This window comes from Fundulus heteroclitus, chromosome 3 (genome assembly GCF_011125445.2).
Source record: "Fundulus heteroclitus isolate FHET01 chromosome 3, MU-UCD_Fhet_4.1, whole genome shotgun sequence".
Classification (NCBI taxonomy): Eukaryota; Metazoa; Chordata; class Actinopteri; order Cyprinodontiformes; family Fundulidae; genus Fundulus; species Fundulus heteroclitus.
Genome location: NC_046363.1, coordinates 1,462,013 through 1,486,342, shown reverse-complemented (window position 1 = coordinate 1,486,342; position 24,330 = coordinate 1,462,013). Strand labels below are relative to the sequence as shown.

General features: G+C 40.6%; 1 protein-coding gene across 2 annotated transcripts in view; it reads left to right on the top strand.

Moving 5' to 3' along the window:
- LOC105917636 (glutamate receptor ionotropic, kainate 2) overlaps window positions 1-24,330 on the top strand; it is a 1,028,886-nt gene that overhangs the window by 201,251 nt on the left and 803,305 nt on the right. For both annotated transcript variants that reach the window (XR_004928158.1, XM_036128574.1), the window contains exon 5: window positions 5,605-5,786. Coding sequence is in view for 1 of the 2 variants with exons in the window: in XM_036128574.1 (XP_035984467.1) it covers window positions 5,605-5,786 (182 nt within the window). In the remaining variant the exon portion in view is untranslated. The remainder of the gene's footprint in view (window positions 1-5,604; window positions 5,787-24,330) is intronic.

Sequence of the window (24,330 nt, the reverse complement as noted above, 5' to 3'; positions counted from 1 at the left end):
ACAGGTGAAACAAGGGTCTGGGTAATTAACTGGTAAATTATTATCAGGTGTGACTGACTGCTGAGGAGGTGAAGTGAAAATTGACAGAAAATAACTGATGACTGAAAACTAACAATAAATAAAGTCAAACCTAACCCAAAAGAGATGAAAAAATGAAAATAACAGAAAAACAAAGCCAAACCAAAACTCAACCATGACACAAGGTTTATTTGCTTTTTTCTGGTGCTACAATAAAGGTAATGCTCCAGATGATGTTTTAGAGGTGTACAAATCAGTTCTTATGTTTCTGAGTGAGATTAAATTAATATTGTATGAAGCAGTATATAATGAAAAGATCAGTTCCAAATGCAGTTAATGATCCTACTATCCTTTTGAAAGTATCTGTGGATGATAGAGTGGAAAAGCAGTTCATTCATTTTGTACTTATGTAGGTAGGAATGAATGTGTTGCACTGTTTCTACAGTGTACTTTTTTGTAGGTTTTTTTAAGTGTTAGAAATGGGATATGTCATGTTGGAAAGGGTTATTTCAATAACTTAGACAAGCCTCGCCTCATTAGGTAAAAATGAAAAATGCATATCTTGGTATATGTATAACATGTCTTTGGATTGATTGATTGTTGGCTGAAGTGCTGTTGGGCCCAGTACCAGGGACACTCAGCTAATACAGGTTAATCACACACACTATTTCTACATTAGGTTTTTAATATCTTAATATTCTAAGAGCAAATATATAATCATGCAGCAAATAGAGTCTTTGTCTTAGAAGAAGTTAGCATCGTGTGTAATATTGTTTTAAGTTAGCTGTTGCGAGAGACAGGAAGTAGATTGGGGAACGGGTCCTGATAGAGATCAATGAGTGATTATTGGCTCAAAAATGACTAGATGAAAAATTATTTCCCAACACCTCTCAACGTTTGTTCACTATGTTCTGTGTCTTAAAAGAGCAAAGTAAATAAGCGTGCTACACAGCAGCTGAAAAGTTTGAAGCTAGTGATAGGAACCATGGTTCTTTTGAGTGTACTGAATGGCTAGAATCAGCACATTAAATGTATTTGTCCAAATGTTTTGTACACCCAATCATTAATCCCACAACTAAATTGCCATTTCCTTACAATTATCCAAGGTGATTACCATGGCTTAGGTCACATTTAGTGTGCGATTCATAGAACTTTAACCGCATTATCTGTTCCTTTGCATTTAAAATAAGCAATGAGCATGGCTTTAGTGACACCAAGTGTACTATTTATAGAACTTTAACTGCTTATTTTGGTTCTTCATAGTTAACACAAGTAATGCAGCTCAGATTGACTTTCAGTAGTAGCCATGTCTAGCAGGTTTGCAAATCATGATTCAGTGACGGCGCAAAAAAAAACACAAATAAATTTGTCCATCCAGTCTCTGGATGGACAATTCATCTGCAACACTGGTAATATTTAATTTCACATTTACCAAAATTTCCACTTATTAGGTCACCCTTTTAAAATGTTTCATTTCCAAATGTGACAGTGTTCAATTCTACAGTGTTTTGTAATCTTTAACTATTTGGACAACATACATTTTATCACTCATTAGTGACTATTGTTGGGAAAGCCAGGAAAATTAATTAATAAAGAGTAGATACTGACCTGTGTTATAGTAAATCATGAGATATATATTAAATAGATAGATAAAAAGGAATTATTTACTTGCATGAATTACTCAGCAGTACTAATGATGCATTTTGCATCTGTGTCTTTCTAGGTTTGCCTCGTTTCAAGATGGCCTGGGTCTCTTCATCTACTTAAACATATTAAAAAAGAAAATACATGTACAATCATTTTCACACTACTGTCAGGATTTGTAGATAGGCATGTGAGTTTAGGATGGGCTCAACATTCATGCCAAGTCTCAGATTGTGAACCCAAGTTTGTTAGTGTGGATTTAGCTGACGAAATGAAGTTGTATTGGAGAATTGTTTGTTCATCGTAGTCCAAAGCTATGATTAGCTGACATTTTTACTGTGGCAATTATTTGATTATTGACCACTGTCTGATCATCCTAGTCTTTAAGACAGGGGGCTGGTGATTGTGTCCAACTATTGAGGAATAACAGTTTTCAGCTTCTCTGAAAAAACTTCTAGGTGTGGCATCTCAAATGCCAGTCTTTTCAGGTTGGTGTCTTGCAGCTTAGAAAGTGTCCGTGGTCCAAATGGCTGTTTGATCAAACGGCCAAATTGCGCCTTGAGGTAAGTTCTATTGAGTTATGCTAGTGACCTAATGATTTGGTGTGCTGATGCTGGAAAGTGTGTGAATGTTGCAGAACACTGGCCCTTGAGGCCTGGAGTTTGAGCGCTTTGCAATAGGGGACTGGAAAAGCAGAGTATAAGACTGGCAGAGGAGCTGGTTTTATTGCCTATAGGTAATCTGGCACTATGTAGGCTGTTTTTTTTCCTAGTGAAGCAACCTAAATATTTTTGAATACCCTGGCATGAGAATGGGTATCCTGGAACAAATTATTTTAAGGCAGTTATCAGTCGCTCTACAGTCAATCTCATCCTCTTACGCATGACATCAATTTGGCGGGGGGTGGGGGGATCATGCACATTTGAGCACAGGCCAAGGTGGATTGCTGCATTAAGATTACGGCTGCGAAGATTGGTCTGCTATGGGTTCATAAGAGAAGCTCTGCTGTTCATGCGTCCAAAAGTGCTAAAACACAAAATATTATACAGCATCTGTAGAAACTATATGATGAACAACATTTCAGATATTGGTTGTTGCTTGTTGCACATCTATAAGAAATGGCTTTTTACAGTCTTTCTTCGCCTATATTGCAAATTTTGTGGGCAAGACCACTGAAACTACGTAGGCTTATAAACTCTAGGGTGGTATGCATCTGACAATTGTTTTCAGTAAATGACCAATCCGTCAAACTTTTCCTACCATTAATGCTACAAATGTACTCCTGGTTTTGATAAATTTCACCTGTTGTCACCTCTTGTGTCCATGGCTTGCAAACTTGCAACAGAACAAATAGTTAGTGTAATTTCTAAGTATGGTTTGACCACCCATACAGTTTTTTGCACCTGATAAACATTTCTAGACAGTCAAGTGACGAGACTCATGTGGGGCCCGTTCACCTAAAGGCCCGCCTCGTTTCACCCGGTCGATGATTTGGCAAAAAGAGAAGAGACAGTGAATTCAGAGGCAAAAACAGTTTAACATATATTTATTACAATTTGGAATTCCAAAGTGGGAGACACTTACAAGTTTTATCACAGCCGCGGATACCTTAACCATCTCTGCTCGTGTCATAAGTGTGTCTCAACGCTTACATGTTCGTACCTTCCTTTTGAACCTACGGACGGCTCCAAACGGGGGCCGGACCAACCTTTTTTCTAAGTTTCCTTGAGACATTGAGTCTGCTGAGACTCCTGACCTTTGACCGTTAAATGTAATCTATTACCCTAGCTCGGTTCCTGGGAGTTAACTAGAACAACATTGAAACCTTGAGAAAGAATTTTAAAATCGTTATCTGCTTACAAGGCTGTCATACATCTCCTTGCTCCCCCTGTGCCTGGTACAGGCTTACTGAAGTCTGAATCTACCCTTTGTTCTGCATACATCCTCATCTATTTAGGTTACTGGGTTAAAGTTAACATCTGTATTACTTTAAACTACACTATTATGCATAAGTGATTATATTTCCATACCACAAGCCAACATATAGTATCAGTACACACAGCTAAATGGGATGTTTATACACACTGTATAAAAAGATACACCCATTTTTTTCTACTTTCTAAAATTTAGCATTTTAGGTCCTTTAGTTTTTCCATAATCTTTGACAAATGCCACAATAATATTTCCTTTAAATTCAGAAGCATACATATGTTTCCTTTGTTTTACGAGAATTGCCTTTTATACATTATGAATTAGGTCAAACATTTTGGTTAATATTTGGTTGGGCTTTGTGAAGCCCAGCAACTTTGAGCCGTATCATTTCAAGCTGCTAGCTCAAAGTGCTGACTCAGCGATGCCCGAAGCCCAGAGCTGCTAAGGCAGTGGAGGACAGCGATGAAGTTGATAGCAGCAGCATCATTGCTAATATGGGCTAACAATTAAAGCAGTAACAAATGCTAAAAACTATCTATCAATGCTCCCAATGCCCGCCATTCCAACTCCTGAGTCTGACTCATCACAGGGGCATGTCTAACTGAGATGCGTTTACACCCGAACTTAGAGCTATGAGGACGAAATTATGTACCAGTGACAAAAGCATTTACTGTTAGAAACAATATATGTATTCAACTTCAGTAGCCACCATTCAAACCTAAGAAGACAGTACTAAGATAGTTTTTAGACAAACATGACAAAACTAAACAAGTTTGATTTTGGGGTGAGTTTGGTGGTATTCTTAGATTCACTGAGCATTAGGGAGACTGATGTGTGCCCAAGCTTTCACATCCTGGCTGATGTGAGACACAGCTTAAATATATAATACACGATAATACCTCCCATGTAATTTAGAGGTGGGATGGTGTGCTCAGGATTGCAAACTGAGAACCCCATCCCATGGCACGGTGGATATATTTTAAGGCAAGTGTTGCTTTAAAATACATCCACAGTTCTGACTCTGTTAAATTAATATGTTTTAGGTTTATCAGCAGTTTTCAAGCTTTCCATGATGCTGAGGAATCTAGGTCAGTGACTGTTTAAAACCTTGGAGATGTGTCCTTTTTATTAGAAAACAAAAAACTGTAGGGGAGGAAATTCTTTACCCCAGTTGTGGTTGGGCTATGGCTTACCAGAAGAGAAGAAACGTTGCCTTCTGATAATGATTAGCAACACTGCTGAGAGCAAATCAGACATTTGCTCTCAGCAGAGATTTTGGTTTAAGAAAATGACAAATAACATAGCTGATTCCTCTATGATTGCTTATACTTTTGTCAGTGCAGATATTTACATCTCTGAATGCATTCTCAATCTACAACACAGTTAAACTATTCAAAAATAGCCAAATACACAATGAATGTGCTCTCAGCAAGTTAAAAGTATGGCAAATGCCAGAGTAGTACTAAATTTAATTAATAAATTAAATACATTTTTATTGTGTGTGATAATGCAGATAAATAGCCTGGTTTTAAAAGTTGATGTTCAAGAATTTTTTATTCCACTGTTGTTCTGTGACAGATGAGAAGTTGCCAGCAGAATTCCCACAATGCATCATAGGGTAAAGCAATAAGGTGGATAAGGTGTTTTTTATTATGCTTTTTGTAAACATTGGGTTTTAACTGTAACTATGTAATCTCTTATAACTAATAAATATATTACATTATTGAGGTATGGGAAAAGGGAATTATAAGGAGAGTAAAAAGTCTCTATTAGATGTAAAATAAAAGGTAGGGATAGGCCACAAGAGTATATCATTAATTCCTTTTTAAATTTTAATCATGCTAAACAGTGCCAAACAAAAAAGAGCAATTATTACATCAGATACAAACAAATAGATCTGAAATCTTGAATAGATTGGCCTCAGGAAATAAAATTAGGGTTAGTGGCATTTGTGCTTGTTTAGTAATGAGAAATACATTGAAAGTGAGCTTTTTCGTGGTTGTCTTTCAGGCCTTATTCGGTTGCAAGAGCTAATAAAAGCACCATCCCGGTACAACATCCGCCTAAAGATCCGGCAGCTGCCTGCAGAGACCAAGGATTCCAAGCCTCTTTTAAAGGAGATGAAAAGGGGAAAGGAGTTTCATATCATCTTTGACTGTGGTCATGAGATGGCTGCTGGGATCCTGAAGCAGGTATGGACACAACTTTCAGTTTAGCTTTACACACTGTGTGCTGCTGCTTCCATATAAAAGTTAATCATTTGACTCCTGAGAAAGCAGCATGAGGCAGCTCGAAGCAGTGGATTGTACACAGTTTCTCTGAACAATGTGTGAGTATGTTTCTTGGAACTGGATCTGTCAGCTGATATTATCTAATATGCAACATAATTTCCTACCATAATTGATCATTACCTGTCACAACCACCAAATCTACCCAGAATATTTTTGTTCTTTTGAAATATTCTGCATGCCTTATCTATTTCTCTTTTCATGTCCCTGAAAATCTGTTAATATAACAATTTATTTTATTCCCATACATGCAAATGCATTATGAACAGTAAAACAAATTAGAGATGTGTTATCACTGTACAAATATGGTGGGAAATAAGTGTTTGATTGTTCAAAAATAGCACTTTCAGCCTTTTTTCTTTAAAGATGCAAACATAAACTTTAGCTTTCCCGTGAGTCACTGAATAAATACTGTTTCTGAGAAATGCTTCACATCGGGTACCCATTTGACATCTGTTTTTCACAAAATTAACTACCTCGCTGATTAAACTCCACACTGCTATTAATTTGAACATGCCCCTTTGAGTCAATGCTTCAATTACACAGAATCCGCTGCATGCATATCAAGACTCTTGTTTCTTTTGGGGTTTTTTCTTACTGTACATCTACTAGTAAATTAGTTTTAAACTAAAAATATAATCTTTATCAAAAACAGTTGCTGGTTTGGTTTATGTTGGACAGCTATTATTCTGAACACAGTTGTTTTGGAAAAAAAAGAAACATTTTTGTTTATTTTCAACCAGGAGTTTAGGATTGAGAGAAAGCTTTTAAGGTTAATAGTTCATCCTTAATTAAGCCAGCAATTGAAAGTTCACATATTACAAACATATTAGAAATAGTAATTTATTGTTACCATAATTTCCAGACAATAAGCTGCTACATTTTTCATACACTGAACACTGCAGCTTAAACAACAATGCAGCTAATTTAATTGACTTAGCCTGGTAGGCTACTGTTTTGTTTTTGTTTGTTTATTAACCAACCTTGTTACAGGAACTGTTAGGAAAAAAACATTTGAAGTACATATTAGTATTGGTTACTGGTACATATTTATTTAAAAGAAGAAATTTTGTGTAAATATCTGATATTACAATGTGGACAACTGCTGATTATAGACAAGTGCGGTATATATATTTGCAAAACGTTTTTATTTTTAAAGTTATAGGGTGCGGCTTATATTCAGGTGTGCTCAATAGTTTGTTGACAATTTGTTGACTGTGCTCACCATGTTTCCATGTCACTTATTACTCCTTGGTTTATTTGCGTCACTGCTGGATTGTCTTATCCTGGTTCCCATGTCCTAAGTTTTCTTTGTGTTCTCTGTAAGTTTACATGTTGTTTTCCATTAAATTCTTGTCAGCCACCATCTGCTGAGTTCCTGTGTATTTTGGTCCTGTTCAGAAAATCATTATGGCAAAGAATTTAGCTAGGGTGACCAGATGTCACTGATTTCTGCGGACAGGTCGTCCAAAATGGGGACTGTACATTTTGTGGGTGAGAATCAGGTTGCAAAGCCAAATCTTTTGACTGAGCCATCAGTGCCTGAGCTGCAATTATTACTCAAAGCACCTTAGTCCAAGCTTCAGCTGGAGGGCCCCCAATGGTCAGACCATATGACTCACTCTCAACATCATGACAACATCACTAGAATGCCTCCTTTCTTACTCCAGTGGTCTAGCCGACACCTCCAGTTCTTCTCTTTGCAGTGCAACTGACCATCATATCAGGCCTCCAAAGGTCCAGCATGGTCTCAGGCGTCCATAGCTCACACCTATTTGTTGTCTTAGGCAACCAGAGCCTGCTCTTCTCCTCAACTGCTGCTGCCACTTCAACCACAACCACCACTACATAAGTCACAACCTCATGTTTATAAGTTCTCCAAGGGGGTTGAAGACGACCGGTCTCAATCTTGTGTTCCTGTTTCTGAGTTCTCCAAGGGGGTCAAGGACTATCCAGTTCAGTCTCATATTCCTGTTTCTGAGTTCTCCAAAGGGTCCCAGGTGGGTTTTTGAGGGGTCAAGGATGACCTCCCTCAGTTTCAAGTACTAAAGAATCAGTTTCAATTCCTGTTCCAAAATACTCTGAGGAGGTTGAGCATGACCCACCTTCATGTTCCTGTTCTTCGAGGGAGTCCAGGAGCCCACCTCGGGAGAAATTTTCTTTCCCTGAGTTCTTTGAACATCTGCCTCATTTTCTAATTATTGACTTCTCTGACAAGGACAATCTACGTCGTTCTCTGGTTCCCATCAAAAAGTCTTCTGGTAGGTCTCCAAGACATGTTCCAAGGTGGGTTTTTGTGATTGCACATTCTGGGGTCAGGGTGAGAGGAAGGTGTTTTGTTTGTGTTGTTCTTTAGTCCTCACTGGTGTTTGTATTTGAATTATTTTAGAGTGTTTGTCATCAGGGTCTTTTCATGTTAATTAATTATTTGTTTTTTACTTTGCATTTTAAGTTTAGAGTAGACTCTTATGTTGGTGTTAGTCCTCAGTCATACTTATCCTTAAGTTGAAAAAAGTTCTGGTTCCAACCTTATTGTAATTAGGGGACAGAAAAATGCTGCAGAACCCGAGGTCTATGAGATGGTTTCGGTGGGCGAGGTTCCTGTCTTGGCCCCAGAGGACCCCAATATGACATGTCCAAGGTTTCTTCTGGGGTTCACCATTGGAGTCCTGCTGGAGGTTCTTAAGGGTCTCCAACCTCCAAAAGAGGTTCCCAGTTGTCTCCAGTGTTCTTCAGAGGTTCCCAGTGGTCTCCAGTGTTCTTCAGAGGAGGTTACCACTCATCTCCAGTGTTCTTCAGAGGAGGTTACCAGTTGTCTCCAGTGTTCTTTAGAGGAGGTTCCCACTCCTCTCCAGTGTTCTTCAGAGGAGGTTCCCAGTGGTCTCCGTTGCCAGCCTCCAAGGTTCCTCCGTCGCCGGCCTCCAATTTTCCTCTGTTGCCGGCCTCCAATTTTCCTCCATTGCCAGCCTCCACCGTTCATCTGTCACCGCCCTCCAACGTTCCTCTGTCTCCGCCCTCCAAAGTTCCTCCATCGCCGGCCTCCAAGGTCCCACCGTCGCCGACCTCCAGAGCCCCTGTCAGCTCTAGGCCACATCCACGTCGTCCGCCAGAACTCTATTCTTGTATGAACTCTTCCCTTTTTCTGAAGCCACCTCCGCTCACCCTGGTCGAGTTGTTTTTTGTTTGGACACTAGTGAGTGTCTGGAATCTGCCCTTGAGGGGTGGGGGGGTGGTGGTGGTGGGGGGGGGGGGGGGGGGGGTAATGGCAGGATCCTTGAATGTTTGGGTTAATTAGCTGACCTGACTCACCTGTATTGAGCATTTTTAGTTGATTCCCCGTTGTATGTAAGTTCCAGCTTCAGGTTTTGTGCTCTGGTTTTGTACCCTGTTTTGGTTCCCTTTTGTGTAGTTAGAGAGTTGGCTCCATTAAACATTATCATTTCCGTTGTCTCGTTGTCGCTTTGGTCCTTCTTCGCAATACATGACAGTAAGCTTATTAAAGTATATTTCCTCTTAGTATTAGGCCCAGCCTCAACAAACCCATGTCATTTTAACAATGCTATCTTACCCAGTGATGGTGCTCCGCCCACGCACATCATGCACTGAGCATAGGGTCCCAAGTGCTGGGGGATGCACCAAAATAATTAGGGTTAGGGTATTTCAAGATGTGCAAATCATTTGTTGCACACAAAAATGCAAAGCAGTGCAAAACATTGTGCAAAATGTGCCATGAGTACAAGTATATATGGACATATTTGCTCAAGAAAAAAATTCTCTCTCAGTCTATCTCTTCAGACTGAGGATTTTTGGATTTGATGAGCTCTTTATAGTTTCCTTAGGAAAACAAATCTTGGCATGGTCTTAAAGGTCAATTTCCTTTTTAAAATCAGACCATCTTGAAGTTTTTAGGGATTTGCATAAAACAAATACATGTGAAAACGGTACACAAATAAGTCTAACAACACTTATGAATAGTCCCAGTTCTGTATTACACTACTATTTATTTATTTTTTTACTTTTTATTTAGTATTTTTCAAGTTTGTATAGAACATACAGGGGGGAAAAAAGAGGGAAACAAAGGGAAGAACAACAAGCATACAACAAAGGTGTAACAAAGTCACTGTTTAGGGAGGCGTGGGGGTCACGCAGGTCAAGTTTTGTCTGGCGTTCCAGTCTCTTTATGGGTAAGTCCTTTGTGGTTTGTGTAATCAAACCATTTTCTCCAGTGTTCTTTCAGGTGTTTGGACTTGATCCTTATTCACTCTCCATTGTGAAGATTTCCTCTACTATTGATATCCACTCCGTCAGGTGTGGAGGGTCACTTTAAACCATTTTCTGGTAATCGCCTTTTTAGCTGCCACCATCAGGATTTTGAGGAGATAGATGTCTTTCCTGTGTATCTCTTCACTCTTCAGCCAGCCCAAATAAACAATTTGTGGGTCCTTGGGTATCTTGTAACCTATTATTTCTTCTATAGCCTGAGCAACTTGATCCCAGTAGGTTTGTATTTTTGTACATTGCCAAAATATATGAGTGACTGGCATTCATCTGTCCACATTGCCTCCAACATTGTTGCTGAGTGTGGAATAATTTGTTTTGTAATTGAGGTGTTATAAAGTAGCGTATCAATTTTTTCCAGCCGAATTCCCTCCAGCCTCTGGAGCTTGTGGAGGACTGTTGTGTTTTGCACATTGAAAGCCAGTCACTCTTTGACAGTTTCACTTTTAATTCAGCTTCCCATTCGGACTTTATATACAGTGAGTTGTTTCTATTTCGACTTTGTAGACTTTTATAAAGCTTTGAGACAATTTTTGTTGGGGTTTTCATGCATGCATCCGAAAATAATTGAATCAATTCATTTCCTTCCGGTGATAATTCTTTCTCAACCTCATTAGTGTAGAAGTGTCTTAGCTGTAGGTATCTGAAAAGATCTCTGTTACTCAGTTCAAATTCTGTTCTGATTTTGCCGAAGGATTTAATTGTTTTTGCCTCCATAAGTGTGCAGATAGCCGTTATCCCCTTTCTCCTCCATTCTTTAAATGTGCCATCTGTGTCCTTTGGTTTGAATCTCCATACCAATATTTTAGTATCCCCTTCCAAATTGTATTTTTTTACAACCTCATACCATATTTTGAGTGTTTCTTCTGTCATGGTTTTCAGGTGACGAGCCCACATGCAGATACGATCGGGAGGCAATGCACAGTTTTAAGATGTTTATTATAGGAAACAGACAGATCTACGGACGGAACTACGGGTGAGTCGGCTGGGTCAGAACGTCAAGGCTGGCGAGTCTGTAAGAAAGAGGAAGTAAGAAACTCTGAAAGTTGAACCAGGGGAATTTGCTAGAAGTGCGCTGCTTACCATTTAGCTGGGCGGACCTAACCGGGAAGAAGTAGCGTCGGGAGTACTCTATGATTCTACTCAGCTGGAGTTAGGCGGCTGGTGGCTGAGGACGGCTGATGTAACTGGCGAGGGATCCTGAGCGAACCTCGTCGGCAACGGTTGACAGATGGATTGACCAGAGTGAATGCAGAACCAGCAGAAACCGGGAGAGGGGATCTCAGGCCTCGCTGGGTAACATCCAGGAAGTATGAGGGGAGCGCCAGAGCAAAATCTGAGCAGGCGGTTCTGCTGGTCTGTTTCTTCGGAACGAGACGTCAAGACGGGTGAGTGCATCCAAGCACCAAAATCTGAGGCAAAACAGAGATCCAAAAATTAGTCAAAAAACGAAGAGCAAAAACTCACAAGCTGGTTTCCGAGAGTAGGGACAGAGGCCACGTCGTACCACGACTGGTTAAGGCTCTGGCGTCTTCCATCTGTCAGCGCTCTGCTTAAGAAGCCAGAGGAAGCCGCCTGCAACGAGCTGCAGGTGTGGGCCACGCCTCCTCAGCCAACCAGACACACCTGAGGAATAGAGTTAGAGTAGAGCAGCACAGAGAATCCTGACATCTTCTAAAATTGTGTTTTCTGCAATTTTACTTATTCTTTCTTTTTCACCAAGCCTGGCTTGTGGTTGTATTTGGGATACGTTTGATTCTATTTGTTTCCATTTGGCTTCATACTCAGGAGAACACCAGCTGATTACGTACCTTAGTTGTGGAGCATAATAATATTCTTTAAAGCTAGGGACGGCTAAGCCACCATTTCTTTTATCCAGTTGAAGAGTCTTTTACCTGCCCAAATAAATCTAGATACTTGTTTGTTACACATTTTAAATTGGGCTTCTGGGATCTTACATGGTAATGACAGAAAGTGATATAGCAGCCTAGGCAGTATATTCATCTTTATTATTTCTATTCTTGAGCTAAAATCCAATACTAATTTTGACCATTTGAGGAGGTCTCTTTGTATCATATTGTTAATTTTGGAAAAATTAGTTTCCTGAATTTTGCTCAGGTCTTGCATAAGTGTGACTCCTAAGTATTTAATTGATTCATTTTCCCATTTAAGTGTGTACCTTTGTCTAATTTCCTTACTCGGAATGTAGTTTATTGGTAATAGCTGTGTTTTTGAGATATTAATTTTCTAACCTGACATCTTCCCGAATTCTTCCAGGCTTAAAAACAGTGTTGGAAGTGTTGCATTAGGATTCTGTAGAATCCTAATGCAACACTTCTATTCGCAGATGACAAATAGTCATCTGCGAATAGTCCGATTGTATGGTCTTCTCCTGCAATGTTCACTCCCTTCAGTTGTTTGTTTTGCCTTATGAATTGTGCTGGGGGTTCTATGTAAATAGCAAATAATGAGGGGCTGAGACAGCAGCCCTGCCATGTGCCTCTAAATAGATTAAAGCTTCCCCCAACATGACCATTCATTTTAATCCTTGCAGTGGGCTCTTTATATAGTGATTGAATACATCTTATGATCTTATGATTGGTTCGTTAAAACCCATTCTCTCTAATACTTTATACAGAAATGACCACGAGACCCTATCAAATGCTTTTTCTGCGTCCAGACTAATCAAAGCTAATGATAATTGTTGTCTGTTTATTTGGTCAATAATATGAAGAGTTCGCCTTATATTATCTTGTGTTTGTGAAACCTGATTGGTCATCATCTGTCAAGTCAGATAAAAGGTGTTCAAGTCTTTTGGATAAAGATGGAGGTAAACAATTTGTAATCAACATTTAGAACAGAGATTGGACGGTAAGACTCACAAAGTGTCTTATTTTTACCTTCTTTTCCAATAACAGAGATTACTGCCTCTTTCCAAGACGGAGGGGTGATGGCGTGTCGCAGCGTAAAATTGAATGAATTTAACATTACTGGGGAAAGGTCTTCTTTGAAAATTTTATACCATTCGTTGGGAATTCCATCTGCCCCTGGACTCTTGTTTGATTTCAGCTTGCCAATTGCGTTGTTTAGTTCCTTTTTAGTTATGGTTGCGGTTAAATCCTCATTTTGTATTTTTCCCAGTGATGGAAGGTCTAGCAATTGTAAGAATTCTTCTACGTTTATTGCTCCGTTTGGGTCCGGTTGGGTGTATAAATATTTGTAATATTCTTTGAAGACTGTGAATTTCTTCTAAGGTGTTTGTCACCTTTTTCTTTTTTGGGTCAAATATACCATGTATTGATTGTTTAATTTGTTGTGATCTGAGGTGTTTTGCCAAGATTTTTGTTGCCTTTGGGCCTTATTCATAATAGTTTTGTTTTACTGCTCTCAGTTTCTTTTCTTGTTCATGTTTCAGGATATTCTCTATTTGTTTTTTGACCTTTTTTATTTGGTTTAATGTTTTATCCTCCCTTTTGTTTGAATGTTGTTTTTCTAGGTTTCTCAAAGTTTCAACTAACTGGTCATAATCCGCCTTCTTTTTCTTTTTCAAATATGCTGTTCTTGAAATTAATTTCCCTCTCATTATTGCTTTTACAGTGTCCCACATTATAGTGGGGTCCACTTGGCTATTTTGGTTATCAGAAATACAATCTTTTATCTCTTTTTTGATCTCTTTTACGGCAGGTTTGTTATTTAAGATGCCGATGTTTAGTTTCCATAAAGTATTCTTTGGTGTGTTCTCTAGATTAATGGATAGATAGATAATGTTGTGATCTGATAAGTCCGCTGCTCCTATGGAGCATTCCTTCACCCTATGTCTATCTGCTTTATTCATTTGGAAGAAGTCAATTCTAGAGTGAACTTGGTGTGTGGCTGAGTAATATGTGTAGTCCCTTTCTGATTTATGTAGATCTCTCCATACGTCGTAGGTTCCAGTCTCTTTAATTAAAATATTTAAATCTTTTGATTTTGTAGATCGCCGTCTGGTGCTTGTAGTATCCATAGAATTATTTAATACTGTGTTCCAGTCTCCTGCACAGATTAGTGTTCCTTCACTTTCTGCGGCTATTTTATCAAATAATTTTTGGAAGAATCCTCTTTCACTTTCTGGTGGCACATAGATGTTTATCATGGTATCATAAAGAGCCTTTATCTTGAGTTTTTGGCATTTTTATTTTGGCCTAAGATATGTGTCTTTCCCTCCCTCCACAATTTCTATCTCTCGGATACTGCGTTATCGAGTTGGTTAGAGGGATTTATACTATCAGTTGGGGAGAGAAGTTTCTCGTGCGTCTGTCTACTCCATGAGTTAAACCGGAAGTCCCCTGTATTACACTACGTATTGTTGCATTTCATTCATTGTAACATATTTGTTTCCTTATTTTAATCCCACTGTTGCCTTTGTGTATTTACCTTACAAGTCATGTTGTGTAGTTGTTTATGCAGTATTGTTGCAAAGTTAGTTTAAAAGCTCAACCGACTCAGTACCAGGACGAGAGTGAAACACTCATTTTTCACCTTCTGTAAAAGTAGTTAAAACACTGCCACAGTTTCCCCCCAAAATCCCTAAAGAAGGAAGCTTTAATGTTTCTGAAAGAAGTCACTTAGATATTTTTTCCAAAAATACTATTGGTTTTACAGCACTTTAAACAGAAAATGTAATTTAAAGGTGTATCAAACATAGAGAACTCTTCCAGAAAAATGCTTCAGATCACAGATATGTTCTTGCTCTGCCCCTCAAGGCTAAAGTCATACCTTTCCAATTCAATTCAATTCAATTCAATTTTATTTATATAGCGCCAAATCATGAAACATGTCATCTCAAGGCACTTTACAAAATCAAGTTCAATCATATTATACAGATTGGGTCAGATTATACAGATTGGTCAAAAAATTTCCTATATAAGGAAACCAGTTGATTGCATCAAAGTCCCGACAAGCAGCATTCACTCCTGGGGAACCGTAGAGCCACAGGGAGAGTCGTCTGCATTGTACATGGCTTTGCTGCAATCCCTCATACTGAGCAAGCATGAAGCGACAGTAGGAAGAAAAACTCCCCATTAACGGGAAGGAAAACCTCCGGCAGAACCGGGCTCAGTATGAACGGTCATCTGCCTCGACCGACTGGGGTTACAGAAGACAGAGCAGAGACACAACAAGAGAGACAAAAAAAGCACAGAAGCACACATTGATCTAGGAATCTGTTCTACATTAGATGGTAGTAGCGGGTGAGCCGTCTTCTCTGGATGATGTCACAGTTAACAGAACGCCAGACCAGGTGTACCTACTATGAAGAAAAAGAGAGAGAGCAAAAAGTTAAAAGCTGAAATGACGACAGTCATTTCAATGTAATACAATGCAAAACTGGAGAACAGTAGACTGAAGAACAGTAGAAATCAGTAGAGTGAGAAAATTAGACCCTGATGTCCTCCAGCAGCCTAGGCCTATCACAGCACAACTATAGAGATAGCTCAGGTTATGAGCCACTCTAACTATAAGCTTTGTCAAAAAGGAAAGTTTTAACATTAGTCTTAAAAATAGATAGGGTGTCTGCCTCACGGACCAAAACTGGGAGTTGGTTCCACAGGAGAGGAGCCTGATAGCTAAAGGATCTGCCTCCCATTCTACTTTTAGAGACTCTAGGAACCACCAGCAGACCTGCAGTCTGAGAGCGAAGTGCTCTGTTAGGAACATACGGGGTAATCAGAGCTCTGATATATGATGGAGCTTGATTATTAAGGGCTTTATACGTTAGAAGGAGAATTTTAAATTATATTCTTGATTTAACAGGAAGCCAATGAAGGGAAGCTAAAATTGGAGAAATATGATCCCTCTTGTTGATTTTGATCAGAACTCTTGCTGCAGCATTTTGAATCAGCTGAAGACTTCGAACTGCATTTTGTGGACTTCCTGATAGTAAAGAATTACAATAGTCCAGCCTTGAAGTAACAAATGCATGGACCAGTTTTTCAGCATCACCCCTGGACAGAATGTTTCTAATTTTGGCGATATTCCGGAGGTGAAAAAAGGAAACTCTGGAAATCTGTTTAATATGGGATTTGAATGACATGTCTTGGTCGAAAACAACACCAAGATTTTTAACTTTAAAGTTAATGCCATCCAGATTAAGTGATTGATTAAGAACTTTATTTTTTGAAGACTCTGGCCCAAAGATTACAACTTCTGTCTTGTCAGAATTTAAATGCAGGAAATTTAAAGTCATCCAGCTTTTGATGTCATCAAGACATGACTGCAGTCGAAGTAACTGATTGGATTCATCAGGATTTATGGATAAATATAGCTGAGTGTCATCAGCATAACAGTGGAAATTAATCCCATGCTGTCTGATAATTTTGCCAATCGGAAGCAAATATATAGTAAATAGAATTGGTCCAAGGACTGAACCCTGTGGAACTCCACAAGTGACCCTAGAGTTTGAGGAAGATTTATTATCAACCTATCAAATGTCTTTTTCTGATGTTGTCAGGTGACTCAATGTCCATGAGTAATGGAGGTTATAAAAGTGGTAGTCACTTTTATATCCTCCATTGTGTGTCTTCACAGTTCGCTTTGTGAACTGCTCCAGACACAGTTGATGATATGCGGTGTACATTTTATGATTGAAGGTTTTTCATATGAGGAGCAAGTCCTACAATGGAAATCAACACTTTTATTTGTCCATATTCCCTTTTATATGAGGAAAGCTGTACCCAAATCATAGGTCCACCTGGCACACTGCCACAACTGTGTATCAAACATGCTTCAGCTCTTTCAATCTAGATTTGCTGCAGTTATAGTAAATATGTTGATAAATACAATCTGTCTCCTGGGGTCCGTTCTTCGTACGTCGCTAACTCAGTTAGCAGGATTTCATTGTTGACGATTTGGCCTGATCTTGGATCGTTTGGTTCTTCAAAAGACATCCTGCACTTGTTGTCATAGCAACATGTGCGCCAGCTTAAACCTGCTCCAGAGCAGGCTTATTTCATGTAAACAAGATTTGATCACGGCTGTATAAGCGGAGGAGATAGGGAAGTCTGCCGTGGCCATGTCCATTTTTACGGCAGCAACCTGTTGCGGAAGGTGCAAGAATAATTAGCAGAGTTTTTCGAATTAATCGCGTATTGCGCAATAGACAGGATCCTTTAGCGCAGCGCGACAGTGTAATTGTAGAGAGATTTTTCTTGGTGGCTGTTATAAACAGACAAACACATCATTTACCAATGGCTTTTAAAGAGGAAAACGTGATGTTGGAGCCATAAAGCTAAAATATTTAAGTTATTTGTATGATAGTTTGCTTTTTATTTTTATCATATTCAGCAAGAACAGTTGTTCGGACCATTTTATTGTGAAGTTTAGTTTTACTTTGAAAGGCTTGCTTCCTGTCGAGCCGTATATTGTATTAGAAAAAAATATGGACGGATTATCTAGACACGGAGCAATACAGTTTTACCATGTAAACTGTGGATGACTTGGAAAAGGAAGATTTTCATTTTTTTATGGATAGAGATTTTTTTTGTGTTAAAATTCCCAGTTTGCACGTGTCCTTTACTTCCCGTGTCTAAGAAATGACACTGAAATTTGGATCTCTTGACATAACAAGTGCCTTTTTATAATAAAGTGTAATAATTAAAGGCTACCATTTTGTAGAATATTCTTGTATTTCCCTTTTACTTGTCCCCATGTTCTAGTGGGTCCCATGGAGGCTCTGATATAAAAGAACAAATAATATAAAATTATTAAAATTCAAAAATTCATACTGTAGAAAGTGATAGAAACATCTACCATGGACAGTATTTACGCATTAATTTGTCTGCTACTTTTTGCCAGCCCTCTCTCCTGGCTTTAACAGACTTTGAGGTGTTCCCTGTCGTTTTAATTAATGACTCAAATTCGGCATAACCTTCCATTAAAAGCTCTTGTTCTGCTTGGGAGAAAAACTGTGGGCGTTCTTTGCTGAACAGCCAATAGCAGCGCTGCTGATCATTGTTTCTACTATCGATACATTTCCCCTTTTAAACAAACGCATGAGCGCGCAGTTGTCTCAGATAACTCAATCCAGTGATACTAATCATAAACAGCAGGTGTGTTCGAAGAACCCACTTAGCCGGATCATGATTAGCCGGATGAAGTCATCTTGGATGTGTCATTTGATCTCGGATGTTTTAAGCAACGTACGAAGAACGGACCCCGGGATTTCCTCAAGGACTTTCATAATGTTTTTCACTCGCCTAAGGTTTTTCAAAAAAAACCTTAGGCGAGGCTGGAAGAATTTGATTGTTTGTTATTTAATCACAAACAAACCAGACATAGTATAAAAGCTGTGAAAATGGTTCCATTAAAATTTTTTATTTTATGTCTTACAACTACACTCGTACCAAAAGGTTACATTTAGACCTGATAATTGTGGAGCCATACCTGAATTGCTTCTGAAACCCATCCATCCATCCATCCATCCATCTTCTTCCGCTTATCCGGGGTCGGGTCGTGGGGATAGCAGGTTCAGTAGGGAGGCCTAGATTTCCCTTTCCCCAGCCACTTGGGCCAGCTCCTCCAGTGGAATACCTAGGTGTTCTCAGGCAAGCTGAGAAACATAGTCTCTCCAGCATGTCCTGGATCTTCCCCTGGGTCTGCTCCTGGTTCGACATGCCTGGAACACTTCACCAGGGAGGTGTCCAGGAGGCGTCCTAACCAGATGCCCGAGCCACCTCAACTGGCTCCTCTCGACCTGGAGGAGCAGTAGCTCTACTCTGAGTCCTCCCCGGATGACTGAGCTCCTCACCTTATCTCTAAGGGAGAGCCCAGACACACTATAGAGGAAATTCATTTCGGCCGCTTTTGTCCGGCATCTCGTTCTTTCGGTCATGACCCAAAGCTCATGACCATAGATGAGGGTAGGAATGTAGATCGACCTCAACGGACCGGTACAGTGCCCGCTTTACAGCAGACCCAGCACCAATCCGCCTCTCAATCTCCTGCTCCATCTTTCCGTCATTCGTGAACAAGATCCCAAGATACATAAACCCCTCCACTAGGGGCAGTACATCCTCCCCAACCCGGAGAAGACACTTTACCCTTTTCCGGCTCAAGACCATGGTCTTGGATTTGGAGGTACTGATCCTCATCCCGGCCACTTTGCCGGCTGCAAATCTCATCCACCCCCGGGGCCTTGCCACCAAGGAGCTTTTTAACCACCTCGGTGACCTCAGCACCAGAGTTGGGAGACCCAAAGTCTAAAGGCTTTGCTTCCTCAATGGAAGACGTGTTGGTGGGATTAAGGAGGTCTTCGTGGTATTCTGCCCACCAACACACAACATCCTGAGTCAAAGTTAGCAGCACGCCACCCCCACTATAAACAGTGTTGGTACTGCACTGCTTCCCCCTCCTGAGATGCCGGATAGTGGACCAGAAGCCGTACAGAAGTCTTTCTCCATGGCCTCTCCGAACTCTTCCCTCGCCCGAGTGTTTGCCTCACCGACCAGCCAAGCCACCTGCCGCTTTGACTGTCGGTACATATCAGCTGCTTCCGGAGTCCCACAGGCCAATAAAGCCCGATAGGACTCCTTTTTCAGCTTGACAGCTTCCCTCATCACTGGTGTCCACCAGCGCGTTCGAGGGTTGCCACCGCCACATGCACCAACAACCTTGCGGCCACAGCTCCGACTAGCTGCCTCAAAAATAGAGGCACGGAACCTGGTCCACTCAGACTAAATGTCCCCTCACCATCAGGTAGTGATCGGTGGAGAGCTTCGCCCCTCTCTTCGGCCAAGAGCACATATGGACACCCTTGTGCTTGAACATGGTGTTTGTTGTGGACAATCCATGACGAGCATTGAAGTCCAACAACAGAACACCGCTCGGGTTAAGCTCAGATGGGCCGTTCCTCCAAACCACGCCCCTCTAGGTCTCACTGTCATTGCCCACTTGGGCGTTGAAGTCCCCCAGCAGAACAAGGGAGTCCCCAGCAGGGGCACTCTCCAGTACACCCTGCAAGGACTCCAAAAAGGGTGAGTATTCTGAACTGCTGTTTGGCCCATAAGCACAGACAACAGTCAGAACCCATCCCCCCACACGTAGCCCACCCTCTCATTCACTGTGGTAAACCCCAAGGTAGAGGCACCAAGATGAGGGGCAACAAATATGCCTACTCCTGCTCAGCGCCTCTCAGCAGGGGCAACTCCAGAGTGGAAGAATGTCCAACCCAGATGCAGGTAGAATTTCCAGTAGGTGCTGTATGCTGGAAAATAGTCATTGAGGGGTGAAATTTAGAAGTGCAAGCAATGCAAACACTGTGTGCATTCTGACCAAACTTTAAGTGGCTGTACTGGCCCACATAGAGTACTGGTCTGTAGCTTTTGGTTAGTCTTTTCCTCTCTGTTTCTATTCAAAGTGCCCATTGGTCATCCTTAACTCAGATACCTGCCTAGATTCTCTGTCAGTTGTTCAGCTGCTGGTTTAGTGTACTTGCTTGGTTTCAGGGTTACACATCACCCCTTCTTAGTACTTGAAGGTAGAGTGGACCATTTTTCTAGAAATGCATGGGTAAGAAACACCCAAGTCCCCTTCTGAATAACTGTGCATGTGCAATACCATCCTACCTGCTCCTCCGCTTCTCAGGGGGATTGCACAAGAAAATTTCCCAAATTCACTCCAGTCTTATTTCGTTCTTCTGACGCCTTCCTCCATTTCTCATACATTTTTGAGACAGTTTGCTTGTTGCAACTCTTAGCTAACTGGCTACATAAACACTATAAGTGTGCATGTGCAGCCAGCAAGCGGAAACTAACAAGGGCCATGCACTCACGCTGGCATAATGTGAGTGTCATGGTTTTGTCACGATGAACACAGACTCAGACCACACACAAGGAGCTCAGTTTAGTAATGTTTATTGCGGGGAGGAACAGGAGGCACTGCATTGCTGGAGGTCGCTGGAATGCTGCGATCACTCCGTCGCAGACACGGGTACCTCCAGAGCAGACTTGAGAATCCCGGACAGGGGAGACAGGATTAGTCCAACAAAGAGACAAGGACCTACTTTACACTGGAAGGGAGCGGGCTGATGCGGAGAACTCGGGAGCTCAGCCAAACGTGGAATCAGGAGAACGAAGACGAACCAGCGAGGAACTAAAGGTAGAGTGAGGCTCAAATAGGGAAACTAACAGGTGGAGTGGATTCTGTCTGATTGCAGACCTAACGGGTGTGACTGATTACTAGAGGGTACGAAAAGTGAGAGGAACTGAACTCGTAAAACAAGAAGCGCGACCAAAACTAAACACTGACAGTGAGCGCGTCAGAATGATAGGCTTGGGTGCGCTTGTGGCGCAGCAGGAAGCGCGACCCATATATGGAGGCCTTAGTCCTCGACGTGGTGGACCTGGGTTCGAATCCGACCCGCGGTCCTTTGCCACATGTCTTTCCCCTCTTCCACCCCCCTTCCTGTCAGCCTACTTTCAGAATAAGCAAGCCACTAGAGCTGCAAAAAAAAATAAAAATAAAAAATAAAATAAAAAAAAAAAAAAAAAAAAAAAGAATGATTGGCTTGTGGGACAACGAATAGATATGGCAATACCCCCGGAACTCAAGGGACGGGGGGTGCAGGATGAGACATGAAGGGGTGGCAGTGGTACAGGAGTTAGGGATTTGATTTGGTCCTGCAATTGGTGTGTTCGATCACCTGCTCTGACCATCTAAGTTTTTGTGTCCTTGGACAAGACACTTCCCAGAATTGCCTGCTGGTGGTGCTCAGAAGGTCCAGTGGCGCTGATGTATGGCAGCCTCACTTCTGCCCCAGGGCATAGCTCACCGCCGTCAGGGTGTGAATGGGTGAGTGACTGATTGTAGTGTAAAGCACTTTGGGGTCGCTGGACTAGTTAAAGTGCTGTACAAGTACAAGCCATTCACAATGAAGGCATCGGATTGGTTCTTTCCATTCGGTCTGAATGGCAAGGATAGGTCAGAGTTTTTACATGTCTGCAGCTCTCACAGAGCTGCAAACCCGGTGAGGGTACATAATGTATTGACTACTCTCAGAATGGAAGGACCATTTCACCCAGAATAACAAAAAGTGTGTACAACTGTAGCTTTAAACTCCTTGATTTCTTTGTCTCACTGCTTGATTCTAATGTTTCTCTTATCCTGATGTCCATGTTCTAAGATGTGTTCATGTTCTGAGTATCCATTTTTTCTGTATGTGTTGTTTTCCGTTAAATCCGTGTCACCTTGATCTTCCCGAGTTCTTGTCTGCATTTTGAGCCTGTGAGCAGATACAGTATTTTGATACTGTATCTGCTATTCATGAAAGGAATAGCAGATACAGTATAATTTCGTTATGTTTAAATTGTCCTGTTGACATACGTTTTTTTTTTTAATTTGAATGAAAATTTTGGAATTAGGAATAGAATTGCTCACGATGCATACACATTTTTTCCTTCGCCCTAAAATGTATTGTATTGGAACAGAAGTGGACAATACCCTGAAATACAAACACTGCAGTACTAATCCAACCCAGTTCGTCTTCACTAAGTCTCCTGCCATCCACTCATTTCTGTGTGTGTGTGTGTGTGTGTGTGTGTGTGTGTGTGTGTGTGTGTGTGTGTGTGTGTGTGTGTGTGTGTGAGAGAGAGAGAGGGGGGTGACATAAATTTAAATGAACAATCTAATTTGATCCAAATGTAAAAGGGTATTTTAGCATTAAAACTTAAAATTTTAATTTTGTTTGTTTGCTTGTCATGATGCTACGAGGTATGTAGCCTGGCATTTTCTTTTTCTATAAAAGCTAGTAAGACTGGGATTTGTTCTGACATTACAGATAGATCCAATACTCTCCCAGGAACACGTTAATCAAAATTTGCACTTTTTATGTAACATGTATGGTTTCAAATGATGACACGAACATTTTGAAAGAGCAAACGATACACTCACCAGAACTTGAACTGATTAGGTCTAGACTTTCATAATATAAATAAACAGTATTTTAATCCAGGTTCTAATGGCTCTTAGTTGTTAAGGAACCTTTGAGCTCTATTCCTCTTCCTTTCAAAAGTACTAAAGCTATTGTGATGTAACCTTCCTGATGCTGATTTCCTCCACAGAATGTGAGAGGTTCCCAAAGTTTATCATCTGACATCAGCAGCTTTAATCCGTTTCTATCTATTAAATCATCTGCTCCACAGAGATCTAACCTGTGATTCATGGTGGTTTTGTGAAGTTCACAGCATGCAGAGCTCCAGTAACAGCATAGCCAGCACAGTATGCAACACAGCCAAACTCACACACAGCTGCACACACACAGTGGGATGATAATAGAATAAGTTGATTTTCCCTCTGGAGGGGCACCTTTTAAGACACATTATGTTGGTGAGAGTCATATTGCCTACATGTGTCAGCTGGAGGGCCCACAGTGTCTATGTGAGCTGATAAGAAATTACATACATCTGTATGGCAGTATTCATACTTTTGCTTTACCATTTCCACAACTTTATGTCAAATTGATGAACTGATGTTCGCCTTTTTATTATTTTGTGCACTGGTTCTTATGTGGATCTAGATTGTTTTAAAACAGACATGTCTACATTCAGCTATAGGCCATGGGTCCTTCTAGGGGTTCCACATTGATTCCAGTCAGACAATAAACATACTCTGCACAAAATGGGTTGGCCCATTCCATGGTGTCTGCAGATATGGAGATGCAGTTGTTGCATATACAGTGGGCATTGGGGGAGTTTCCAAGGGAGATGACTCGTTTTATTCTGTTTTATTGAGAAGTAGCAAGAATTTTCTTTTGAACTTATATTGCAGTGCATGTACTGTTGGATGTCTGTCTAGGGGTTGACGTACACTACATAAATTAAAGTGTGTCGGTCTGATTGTTGATCAAAATATTCATGCATTTAAAAAAAGATCTGAAATCAGATCTGATTAATGTTTTCCATGACTGTGTTCGGTTTTGGGTTTGTTTGTTTTTTGTTTTTTTTATCCAAAAGCCAGAAGTAAGTTTAAGCCAATAGTTGGGGATAAACAAAAAATCTTTGGCTACATTTTAATTCTTCCTGAAAGTCAATTGTGTTTATATTGCTCACAGGAAAACATGGTTTTTGCTTTTGTACATGGGAAACATAAAACATTCATTAAAGCAGTAAAACAACGTGAAGTCTTAAGCTCTGGCACTTTT